Source organism: Bombina bombina, chromosome 4 (genome assembly GCF_027579735.1).
Source record: "Bombina bombina isolate aBomBom1 chromosome 4, aBomBom1.pri, whole genome shotgun sequence".
Classification (NCBI taxonomy): domain Eukaryota; kingdom Metazoa; phylum Chordata; class Amphibia; order Anura; family Bombinatoridae; genus Bombina; species Bombina bombina.
In genome coordinates, this window is record NC_069502.1 from 263,638,104 (window position 1) to 263,651,324 (window position 13,221).

General features: G+C 37.6%; 1 protein-coding gene across 6 annotated transcripts in view; it reads left to right on the forward strand.

Annotated features, from left to right (window-relative positions):
- Positions 1-13,221, forward strand: part of SAP130 (Sin3A associated protein 130) — a 260,377-nt gene that overhangs the window by 25,274 nt on the left and 221,882 nt on the right. For 4 of the 6 annotated variants that reach the window (XM_053709950.1, XM_053709947.1, XM_053709948.1 and 1 more), the window contains exons 5-8: positions 8,276-8,461; positions 9,096-9,207; positions 10,077-10,201; positions 12,071-12,195. In XM_053709950.1, coding sequence (XP_053565925.1) covers positions 8,276-8,461; positions 9,096-9,207; positions 10,077-10,201; positions 12,071-12,195 — 548 coding nt within the window. The remainder of the gene's footprint in view (positions 1-8,275; positions 8,462-9,095; positions 9,208-10,076; positions 10,202-12,070; positions 12,196-13,221) is intronic. The other 2 variants (XM_053709951.1, XM_053709949.1) reach the window with 1 other exon arrangement.

Here is a 13,221-nt window from a genome sequence, read left to right on the forward strand (position 1 = left end):
TCCCATATGTCATTAGCTCATGCCAATTACATGAAAGAAAACATAATTTATGTAAGAACTTACCTGAAAAATTAATTTCTTTCATATTGGCAAGAGTCCATGAGGCCCACCCTTTTTATGGTGGTTATGTTTTTTTTTGTATAAAGCAGAATTTATATTTCCGGTTCCTTTTTTGATGATTTTTACTCCTTTTTCTTTCACCCCACTACTTGGCTATTCTTTAAACTGATTTGTGGGTGTGGTGAGGGGTGTATTTATAGGCATTTTGAGGTTTGGGAAACTTTGCCCATCCTGGTAGGATTGTCACTAGCTCATGGACTCTTGCCAATATGAAAGAAATGAATTTATCAGGTAAGTTCTTACATAAATTATGTTTTTTCTTTCATAAGTTGGTGAGAGTCCGTGAGGCATTACTCCTGGCCACTAGGAGGAGGTGAAGAGTTCCAAAACTCTGAATATTTAATCTCTCCCACCTCTCTCTACTATGCCATTCTTATCTTTGCCTCCACAGGAGGAAGGTGAATTGAGGTTCTCCAGTTTCTTCATTAAGAGCGGTCCTTAAATTTAATTTGAGGCCCATGTTTAACCTCAGAGGGCTGCTACTGAGAGACAGAGGGGAGATTGGAGTATAGGGCACTGACATAATCACTCCCATTGAGGAGTTAGTCACAAGCCTGCCACTGGGGATCGGTTCCTTAGCCTCCCAATGTTGGGTCGTCGATTATACTCCACACACAGATTTTCTGCTGTGATATACACAGCACTAGATGGACTCTCTCTACTAGAAGCTATCACTTCTGCTGTAGGTTAGCGCAGTAGAGTGAGTGCGGTTCAGGTAAGTAAAATCACATCTTGGGATAGCACACTTCATATTTTTACACTCCTCTTTCTACAGAAGATGTTTGACAGTTAATTTCCTCCGCTAATAGCCTGACACTTGTTTCTTTGGCTCCACTGCTGAGGAGTTGCATCACAGCGTCAAGTGGTTTCTCTGAACATATTGGAACTGTCCCCAATTCTGAAAACTTTAGAGGGGAGATCCACTGATTTTTCCATTTGCAAATCAATTGGAAGGTGTATTTTGCAAGCTTTTATTTGCTCAGCAATTATTATATGGATCACCTAATGCATTCTAACCAGTCTACTGCTACACTTGCCTCTAAAGGAGTCTACCCTCCCTCTTTTTGCTCTGAACAAGGGAGTTCTGCATATTTTGCTTCAGGATTTAAATAATTTGTGCGTACAACTGTTTCAGAGCTGTTGGGGGCAATGCCTCCTGCAAATAAGATCAAAAGATCTTCTATGGATTTATCTCCACATTTTGAATCTCTTAAAGTCAGATCAGCTAAGAAGCTACTCAAGGATTCAGATTCTGACACCTCAGATCTGTTGTTTGATCATTAGGAATATATTCACCTTTAGGAGTCAGTTACTCAGCGAAACACAGCTTCTTCCTCTCATGTTCAAACTTGAACACCTTCATAATTTACTAAAGGAGGTTTTATGTACTTTAGGGGTTCAAAACCCTAAACCTGCTGAGTCCATTAAGCAATTGGATCTAATTTGTAGGCCTACTGCTAAGGCCCCAGATGTATTTCCAGTCCTTGGTGCAATTATATAAATAATTACCAAAGAGTGGTCAAGGCCTGGTATTCCTTATAATCCAGCCTCAATTTTTTTTAAAAAAACGTTCCGGTCTTCTAATTTAGAGCTTTGGTAAAAAATCCCAAAGCTGGATGATGCCATTTACACCTTGATAAAGCACAATACTATTTCCTTAGTTGATAGTACTTCTTTCAAGGATCCTATGGACAGAGACTTTTCAGCATGCAGGCTTCTTATTCAGATCAGCTTTCAGCATTGCCTGTGCTGCAGCAACTTCTACTATTAGGTGTGACAGTTTATCTGTTCAGAAGACTCTGTAGATGATGACTTTCAACATTGTTTGAAATTTATTAGGTCAGCTAATGTTATTGTTTACATTTTTAGGAATACTGCCAAGAATATAAGTTTTTTTTTTTTTTTTATCAGTAAATAAAAAAGCCACCACTCATGTTTTTTATTTATATACGAACCCTATAATTTATATAATATAATATAATACAGACATGCATTTGGATTTAGTTAGAAGGATACTTTACTGTAATTATTATTATTTTTTAGAAATAACAATTATTTTTTTTATTTTTTTATTTTTTTATTTTTTTTTTATTTTTTTTATTGAGGTTCTTTACCAAACAAACAAGTATTGCTTTACCATACATAGTAAAAAGGAAAATAAGTTGTTACAGAGTAAGCTGCCAAAACAAGGTCACATAGGTACATAGTATAGTGAAATGACAGATTACCTATTAGGTATAAACAATAAACTCTGTTCAAACATTAAACCTGCTGCGAGATATAAGCAGCCATATAGAGACCGCCAAGATATTGTAGTACAATATAGGGCAGGTAAGCAACAATGTGATAGGGCCACTCATGGACCCCTAATGAAGAACCTCTATTTTATGTTTTTAAAGCTATAATTGGGAAATATTGTAAATAACCAGGTAAATATCAAATATAAATTGAATAATGGTATAAGAGCTGCTTAGAGATATATAACAACAAGGTAAACCTCAGTGTAAGCTCAATAGTTATATAAGAATTGCTTAGGGAAACATTATTTGTGAGAAAGAAAAATAATACTAAACAATCTTGCTCAGCTTTGGAGGAAACGTAGTGCCAATATGAGTTTATAGTGCAAGACATAATTATAAAAAGGGGAAATAAGGTGTGGTATTGACTAGAGAAACCACATAATTCACTCTCCTGAAATAGGAGATATATTAAGGTGGGGGGGGAGGTGGTAAATTAAGTATGGTAGACCGGATATTTAAGTAAAGCGCCATATCAAGTCTGGGAGTTGCATGTGCCTCATGCTATATGAAAGTATTCCGTAGGTGCATTGGATGCTGATAGGTATATTGTGGGGTAAGGGGAAGTGGTAATGTAATAAGCAAAGCGCTATAACTAATCTAGGAGTAGCCAGGGTATCTGGAAGTTAGAGGACATATAAGTATGAGCTAGTAGAAAGATGGGATAAAGCCATACTCTGCATGTAAGAGCCTAGATGTTAAAGGCACCAAGCCTACCTCTGGTTAAGCGGCTCATTTACTATAATGTGGAGAAGGCGACTATATACTGTAGCACTAGTGGGGATCCAGCCCTCACTAAAGTTGTTGTCTTACTTTCTGGAGATCTGTCATAGGAATAATAAAAAGAGAGGTTACTATTCCCCTTAATAGAAGGGCTATTATGAACAATTAACTGTAACTGTAAGATAGATCTTCTGCCGAGAGGTTGCTGCTCACTAACCACAAAAATGATAACCTTGTAAAATATATGAACATGACCCAACAGTTGTGTGCTAAAGTTTGATATTAATTCTGCAGAGGGAGAAATACTAAGGATAAATGTGCTTCCACCTCAATGCAATGTTATAGTGAACAGAGTGATCCGTCCCGTCTCGGCCGCCGACAGGACAGCTCACCATACAGTAGTCTAGAAGGGGAAGCTAGGATGACCATCAGTTACTGGAAACCCTCTGAGAGTGTTAATAGCTAAAAATTAGTGAGCCAGCTAGTAGTGTGGCCGTCGTAATAGCGGCATAGTAATATGAATAGTACCTGCTTCATATTGGCATAGCAAGTAAGGGAAAGAGGCTTTGCAGGAACATAATATAACAGCAGTGACAGATCTATTGCTAGCAATGGGTTAATAACTATGTGAGGCAAACAGTAATCATCAAACATAACAATGTTGTCTCATTGATAATAAAGTGTTAGTTAAGCATGACACCCAGGAGTGACAAGTTTTGAAGCGTGTGCAGACTGCGTACATCAACATATTCTGTATTGTTATAGTCTCATCCTGTGAACACAGACTACTGTATTGAGAAAATGTAGTGACATCTGCAACTTAGTGAGCCACCTTGGCAGGAAAACATCAAACATAAGACATATGGTGGCTTAGACATGATAGTACAAAAACATATGCCCCCAGATAAAGACAATATGCTCCTTATTGCAAAAGAGTGTCCCCTTGTCCCCTGTCACCGCAAGTAGATATAGCATATCATTAAAATGTAGTAGTAACAGAGAAACATAAGTGAACTGCTTGGTATTGTGATAAGCGTGATATATTCAATGATAATTAGGCATATTTAAAGTTGCATCTACAGTAGACCACAACGTTGTTATGAGGTACACATCAAAGCTATAGTCTATCAGTCCCCCCAAAAAAAAATTACTGAATAAGGGAGCAGGATCATCTTTTGCAGGTCTAGCCGATTCCACTTCTTCTTCTGCACTTGAAGTATATGCTCCAATGGCGGCGGCCAGCTTTCCTTAATAGCCAAGTTGCGGTGGTCGCATAAGTATGAATCAAAGGTCCCGAGTTCTGTCAGCCTTCTAGTGTCCGCTCCGGACAATCTATGTGGATTGAGAGAGTGCCGGTAAGTTAACTGGTAGTCGGAAGTCGGGCGCGGTCCCTGCACCCACAGCCCAGCATCAACACACTGAAGTGGGACAGCCAGTAATGTTACTCCGTGCATATCATTGAGTAAGTCTATTCGCTGGCCACATAGCTCAGCCTCTGGTTCCCATATCTTCTCAGGGATAGTGATTTCCCAAGCCACCGCAATATCGCAGCCTGATGAATTCTGTGCAGGGCTTATTAATAAAGATGGCGGCTGTCGGGGATTCGCTGCTTGCTCTAAATCGCCACACTCCTCCTCAGATAAGGCTAGGGTAGACAAGAAGGCGGTATGTGTAGAAATAGGGTTATAAGCCTCTTCAATTGCGTCTAGTAAAGTTTGGTTATGACGCTCCAGCAAATCCTTTAACTGGCTTAGGAGAGATGCGGTTATAGTTTCCATGTCCCTGTTTTAGGCCAGGCGTCACGTAGCGAGTCTGAAAAGGCAAAATCGGTATAGAATCTTCAATGCAGTGTTACCTCCTCTCCCTTAGCTTGGGTTAGTTGGCAGTTGCCTTAGGAGTGAGAATATTAGATTATTAGAAGCTTAGGCTCATCCTGTATCGATAGGACTTAGTATTCATAAATGTAAAGCCAGGAGCTTCATAAAAACACATCCGGCCATGTTAACAGCTGGCTCCGCCCCCCAAGAATATAAGTTTTGACAAGAGCTTTGTGGCTGAAAATCTTGGTCGGCTGATTATGGTTTCAAAAACTAGACTTTTAACTCTTTGTTTTCAAGAAATTTTTTGTTTGTGCCTGGTCTAGACGCAATCATTTATGCTGTGACAGCTTTTCTCCCTAAGGACAATAAGTCCAAGGTGAAGAACAGGGCTCCTAATATTTTTTGTTTCTTTCGTTAATCTAGGAACCAAACTCTTCCTCATCAAAAAAAACTATTCTCCCCAACCTTCCTAAAAATCTACTTCCAATTGGAAGAAGTCAAAAATATCCAAAGAGCCCTTCTCTTCTACCAAGTTATCATGATAATGTGCACCTGATCTAGATCCTCGTCTGGTGGGGGCAGATTATACTTTTTTTTTCAGAAGCTCTGGGTTTAGTCTTTTCGAAGTGTGTGTGTGTGTGGTTTTTTTTTTTTTTTTTTTTTTTTTTTTCTACCTTGGGTTTTAAACACTGTGTCCCAGAGATACAGAATAGACTTCAGATCAATGCCTCCCAGAGGAAGGTTTCTTCTGTCCTACATTCCAAAGAACAAAGGTGCAAGCTTTTTTTCAATATGTTCAGGATCTAGAACTTAAGGGAGTAATAGTTGCAGTCCCTATGTTTCCAAAAAAGAGGGAACCTTCAGGCCTATTCTAGATCTGAAAAACTTAAACAAGTTTGTTAGGGTTCCTTCTTTCAAAATGGAAACAATGTGTACTATCCTTCTTCTTGTTCAACAACGCCAATACATGTCCACCATAGATTTGATTTGAAGGATGCTTACTTTCATATTCCTATTCAAAAGATAAGTTATCACTTTCTCAGATTTGCCTTCTTGGACAAACCTTTTCAGTTTTTGGCTCTACCGTTTTGTTCTGGCTACAGTTCCCAGAGCTCAAGGTATTTTGGTGGCTCTATACCTGGACAAAATCTTGCTACAGGCTCTTTACCTTTTAGTAGTATCTCAAACCAACAATCTTTTGTTGTTTTCTTTGCAAACATAGTTGGAAAATCAATGTTCCAAAGAGTTCTCTGACTCCTTAAATGCAAGTTTGTTTTCCAAAGAGGAGTTATAGACTCAGAGGATACTATATCAGTCACCAATCCTTTCATCCATGGGATTTGTCTCTTCATCTGGATGTCTTTAAAATCAGATTGTAGAGAGTTGGGGTCTTCCAGAGAGAGAACTGATGGTTTCTCATTTAAACAACAAACTTCTCAGATACTTTGCAAGATCCAGGGGTCCTCAAGTGTAGTTTGTAGACACTCTAGTAGCTCCTTGGTCTTTTCGTCTTGCATACATCTTTCCACCAACTGTTCTCCTTCCAAGAATGATTGCTCCAATTTGACCATGGTGACATTGGTTTGAGGACCTACTACAGATGTCCAGCTTCCCTCCATGGTCTCTTCCTCTACGTCATGACCTTTTGTCCAAAGGTCCCTTTCATCATCAAGATCTCCAGTCTCTCAACTTGGAGATTGAGTGTCTTACTTAAAAACAGTGAGGTTTTGCTGCTGTTATAAATACCTTGATCCTTTTTTTTTTTTCTCCCTTTTTCTTGCTTGGCTATATGTCAAACTGGCATACCAGAGAATAGATGTGGGAGGGACTAAGTGCTTTTGGAGGTTCGGGAATGTTTGCTTCCTCCTAGTGGCCAGGAGTTATATTCTCAGTAGTAATGCCTTTTGGTCTTGCACCACTATTAAATAAATTAATTTATCAGGTAAGCATACATTTTAATTTTTATTTTATTTTTTCTGACAAATTTCAAAGTCTCTTCCATTTTCTCTGCCACCTGTATCATGACAGCCATCAGCCAAATACATACTTATATTCTGTGAACTGAGAGAGAGAATTAATTATTATATATATATATATATATATATATATATATATATTACTTTTGACTACTTAGTAGATGTGAATTGTAGTTGAATTCTTAAAGGGACACTCAAGTCAAAATAAACTTTTAGGATTCAGAAAGAGCATGCAGTGTTAAGACACTTTCGAATTTACTTCCGTTATTACATTTTGCGCAGTCTTTTTATAAGCACACACATGTGCACAAGCTCACAGGGTATACTTATACTAGTCTGTGATTTGCTGATGTCTGTCACTTGATACAAATGGAAGAAAAAAAAATCTGCTTATTTGAATATCAGAGTGGGTGTTAAATTATTGTCTTTTTATTATGCACTTGTTAATTATGCAATTCTACTGCATTGAGTGGTCCTTTTAAAATGAAGTCCAGTAAACAAGACGGTATAATGCACAGTAGGTTAACTGGAACAAATTCAAATAAACTGTCTAGTGTTCTGCCCCTCAAAGTGTTGCCTGGCGGGTGGCATGAAGCAACTGGTTGGTATAAGTGTAATACTTTGCAATATTGTAACATTTTGTGTTCTTTATAAATGCAAAAGCACAAATTTAATTGTATAACTTAACTATATCATTTGTGCAACAAGCATTAAAAAAAAAAAAAAAAAAAAAAAAAAGTAATGTTAGCCAAGTAGTCAGTAAAATCAGATGGGTGGTGTGCCCCTTTAAAAAGGTCCTGGGGAGAACACTGCTGTCCATTTTTCAGAGAGGGTCTTACACAAGAGTTCAGGCATCAACAGTTTAGCAGTGGTAAAATCTAAAATCGCTTTAAGTAGGGTTGTACACAAGAGGATAGACAGCTGACTGATAAAGTGCCATAGGCAAACTAGAGCAAGCAGGGTCATACATGTACATGCAGGTGGCAGTCATAATCCATAGAGAAGTAGCAAATCATGCATGAAAGTTTAGAGATTAACACTCAGAGCACTGATGGTCGACTTAAAGGGGCAGTTTACCCTAATAACCTGGTAGGTTCAGATACATAGGTCATGTACCTTTTTTATTTCAGGATGGCTCTCATCACTTGTATCTGTTTAAATGTAAATGTTGCCAAATTGCAAATGATGCCATATCCACGCTGTTTATATTGCAGTAACAAGATAATGTGTAATTCTTATAGGAGACTATTTGTTTTTGTTATATCAGAATATCATTTTTTATTTGCTAATTCAAATGTTCTTTTAAAATGGAATCAGATAAGCTATTTTGTTTTGACAGAAATTCCCTATTGATGTCTTCCCACAGCCACCCCTGAAACCTGCCATTCCAAGTCGACCTATTGCCCCAGCACCTCCCTCTGCCCTTTCGGCTGTTCCTAAAGTCTCTGGGCCAGTGACAGTCACCATGGAGAGTGGCCTTCCACAGGCTTCTGCTATTCCTGTTGCTACCATCAGCGGACAACAAGTCAGTGTTTTATAAGAATATCATGTAGTTTATTGGTGCACTGTAGACACTTGCTCTTTTTATGCACGATTACCACTGTTTTTAAAATGTACTGATTTTATTATAGTCAAAATGTTTTTCCAGTCATTCCTATTGTCGTTCCATTTGATGTTTTTAAAAGTAAAACTGGATTTGCAAACTGACAGATTTGTCATAATGGCAGTGTTGTCTCAGTTCCAGTTTTCAGGGCCAGGATAGAGCTTATGCGAAATAATTAGCTGATCAGTAACTATAGTTATGAAAATCTGACCTGTTGCTACCATCAGGGGACAGCAAGTCGGTGTATTATAAGAATGTTGTGTAGTTGTTGTTTATTTTCCTGATGACGGCAATTAAGAAACACTGATATAGGGGATTGTTCAAACATTTATATGTTGCTTTGTAGGAGAGAGACATTTAAGCTTTGCCCCAAATTAAATTTTCTAACAAGGGCATCATCCAAAGCAGTTTCAGTGTAGTTTTATAAACCTGTATAAATTATGATAAATATTTTCATCACAGTCATTTTTTGATTCATTTTAAACATCCTGTACATAATGAAAGATTTGTCACTTATTTCCTAATTGTTTTTTTTATTTTTTTTTATTATCATAAGGGGCATCCTAACAATCTCCATCATATCATGGCAACCAGTGTCCAGATGTCAATAATTCGCAGCAATGCCCCAGGATCTTCATTACACATTGGAGCATCCCATTTACCTAGAGGTATCTGTTGTTGCATTAAATATATTTGGATCATGTACATTTTTCTTATTTCTATATTATCAGGTATTTGTAGAGCGCCAACAGGTTCCGCAGCGCTATGAAGATAGGTGGTATATAAAAAACAATTACAGGGATCAAATGGGTAGAGGGTCCTGCCGAGAGTTGCACTGTTGTAGTCGGCTCTTATGAAGGTGGGCTACAAACAGCTGGGCTCATAGGCTTACATGTTATGGGGCTAAAGGGGATAGCAGTGGAGATAGGAAGGTTAGTGTAGGTTGTATGTGTCCCTAAATAGTAGAGTCTTAAGGGAACACTTGAAGCTTTTAAAACTAGGGGAGTGTCTTGTGGAGAGAGTCAGAGAGTTCCATAAGATGGGAGCCAGTCTGGAAAAATCTTGTAAATGGGAATGTGAGTCGGTAACAAGAGAGTAGGAGATCATGAGCGGAGCCAAGGAGACGGGAGGGAGAGTATCTGGAGACAAGGTCTGAGAAGTAGGGGGAGCAATGCAATTGAGGGCTTTGTGTGTAAGAGTGAGAATTTTGTGTTTAATCCTGGAGGCAAGAGAAAGCCAGTGAAGGGATTGGCAGAGAGGTGCGGCAGATGAGTGACGTGTAAGGAAGATGAGCCTGGCAGAGGCATTTATTATAGATTGTAAAGGAGCTATGCGGCAGCTAGGGAGACTAGAGAGGATGGAGTTGCAGTAGTCGAGGCAGGAAAGGATGAGAGAGTGGATTAAAATCTTAGTTGTGCCTTGTGTAAGGAAATGTCTAATTTTAGCGATGTTTTTAAGGTGGAAGCTGCAGGCTTTAGCCAAGGACTGAATGTGAGGAGTGAAAGAAAGATCTGATCTTTCTATGTCTGCTTTTCAGGAGCTGCTGCTGCTGCAGTAATGTCCAGTTCTAAAGTAACTACTGTTTTAAGACCAGCTTCTGCACAGATTCAGAGCGCAGCTGCCCAGTCAGCAGCTCAGCACATTATACACCCTCCTATTCAGGTAAGAAGCATATTGTTTAAAAGGCAAAATTAAAAGATGTGAAGCCTGCTTGAAGTCCAGTTCTACTGTAATGAGCTGCAAATAATATTTTCTGATATACTATATTTTGGTATATAAATGGGAAATATCTTTTTTTGTGTGCAGTTGTTAAACAAAAAACCATTAGCTTCTGATACAAACATAAGGTTGATGTCTTAAACAGTTTCTCTAAACTGTAATCATTAAAATGTCATCATAACGTATGGTACAATGTTTCTTCTATTGCTCTTTCATATCCTTTTTTTTAATTTTTTTTTATTAGTTTTCCCTTCCTTTTCATAAAACCTAAAAACTCTGAGATGGTAGTACAGGCAGTCCGCGGGTTACAGACATCCGACTTAAGTACAACTCGTACTTACAAACGGAGAAAATAGAGCTTTATCGCCAATCCTTCTTTCCAGGATAACCCAAAATACTCAAAATCCAATTGTCACAAGGACAAAAAGTGATGGGACATTTTCTGAACAGGGGCACAGATAGCAAAACAAACTTTTCCCTATGCTATCCAAAATTAAAAAAATGTTTGGCTAGAGTTTCACCTAAAAAAAAGTGCCTGTTCCACCCTTAAGAACGAACCTACAGAATCTTGTTCGTAACTTGGGGACTGCCTGTATATAGTTTAGTTATGCAAAAAACTTTGCAACGTTTCATTATTTTGTAACTCTGAAAATTGTAAGTTTTCTAATTCTAAGAATTGGAATTGCACATTCCAGACTTCACAAGCCTTGCCCTGCTACATATCTGCCCCAAATTGGCCTTAGCAGAAGTGACAAGATAAGATATTACAAAGCATTGTACGTTTTGTTAAAGTTCCCGGTATCTAAAAATAATCTTAAAAACAGGTGCACTTTAATTCATTAAACTTTACAATGAAGCTTTTTGTAAAATACTTACCTTTTTACTTTATGGAAAACAGACCGGCGATCCTCCGCCTGCATCTCCTGCTTTTATTAGCATATCGATAACAAATCCGGCTTCCTCCAATCGTTGCGTTGCCCCTTTGGCGTCCAGCTCGTGGGGTACACAACGATTGGAGGAAGCTGGATTTTATTATCAATATGCTAATGAAAACAGGAGATGCGGGCGGAGGATCGCCGGTCTGTTTTTCGTAAAGTGAAGCTAAGTATTTAAAAAAAAAAAAAAAAAAAGCTTCATTGTAAAGTTTAATGAATTAAAGTGCCCCTGTTTTTTAGATTATTTTTAGATACCGGGCTTTTATTCATTAAACTTTACAATCCCTTTAACACAATGATAGTGCAAGCCTTGGCTACAACAGTAATAAGTCTCAATTGGCGCCTCCAAATAAAGCAAATAGTAGTAGAAAACCATTGTTGCAAATACAGTGGCAAGTGCATTCAGAAAGCTTTCACACTTGTCTGGCATGTTGATTTGTTTTATGACTCTTTCATATTTAATCAACTTGGCATATTCTTGTTAAATCAAATTGTCTTTAGAAAGTAACCCCCAACTATTAAAATGTGCTCTGAAAGTACAAACCAGGGTTCTCAGACTAAACCCTAGATAACACTGAATTGTGGTAGGAAATCATTCTCTTGGTATGTGATTTAGTAACAAAAGTAAATTCATAAAAGATTAATTTACCTGGCAGGGACATCTTGATATTCTGGCAGTTTTAAAGGGTCAGATATGGACATCCCTGGTATAAGTAGTCACCCAGTCTAATGAAAGGGTTCATCTGCTACACCAACTTGTCTTTGGCACAAAAAAAGAAAAAGAAGAAAAAAAAAAATCATGTTGAACATCTTTTTATTTTACTCTTAAGGTTCTGCTTTCAGTGTTTTGGTTATTATTATTTTTTTTTTTCTGCAGTCTCGCCCTCCAGTGACCTCAGTTACATCGGTTTCCCCTGCTGTGGTAGCCACAGTGTCTGCTACTCGAGCACAGTCACCAGTCATCACTACCACTCCAGCTCATGCTGCTGAACCAGTGCTTCGGTAAATAGTTATGTTATGTTCATATTGGTTTGTTTATACATTACCAAAAATGCGCTGGTTTTAGAATATTTGTAATAGTCACCCAGAGTTCTTTATTCAGTGATAAGTCACGTGGTCAGATTAGGTTCTAGTAAATAAAAGAATTCTGATTAAACCTGTTGTGTTGGGACAACATTGGTTGCTAAACTGACACAGTTGCTGTATCTTTTTAAACAATTTATATATTTGGATTTTTAATTCTGAGTTTTTTGTAATCGGTCATCACGCATTATAGTCACATGACTGACAAATTTCCGAGTATGTATTTTAGCCTAGGCCAAATAGGTCTGTGCCTAAGGCAACAGTGTAGCTCTGTCATTAGGTCTTCTCACTCCTATACTCGCCAGAAGTTTATTTTGCATTAATGTTATTCTAAATAAATGATCTGTAGTTGTCTAGTGATGGTGCATGACCCATGAATGTTTCCTTGGAATCCAACTGAGAGAGATGATTATAATCATTCCTTATTGGCCTCAGGAGAAAAGGTAACCTAAGTTACAATATGGCAGCGCCCACTGCTTTATGAACCCTTATTTCTTTCAATATTTGGACAACTAATATAATTTTTAAAGATACATGTACAAACTATTCTCAGGTTAATCTGCTCTGAATATATTATTCATGCAATTATTTATTTAGTGTTTAAGCTATATAATTTGGTGTATATCTAGTTACACCAGATATACAAGATATAAACATTTTGGTTTTTGGCTGACAACAATATATGTCAACCAGCTAGAAAAGTGCTCCCGTTGTGTAAGAGAATACCAAGTTTTGCATTTAAATTACCCATAATGTTTCTTTCACAGAATGTCTGCATAACTGGTATGCAGTTGTTTAGGTTAATAGGACATTAATATAATATATAATATAATATTTTATATATATATATATATATATATATATATCTGTAAATAAGTACAGCATTGCAAGAGTCCTACATAAAAAATGAACATTTAAAACTGTCACTTTTATTAATGATTTTCA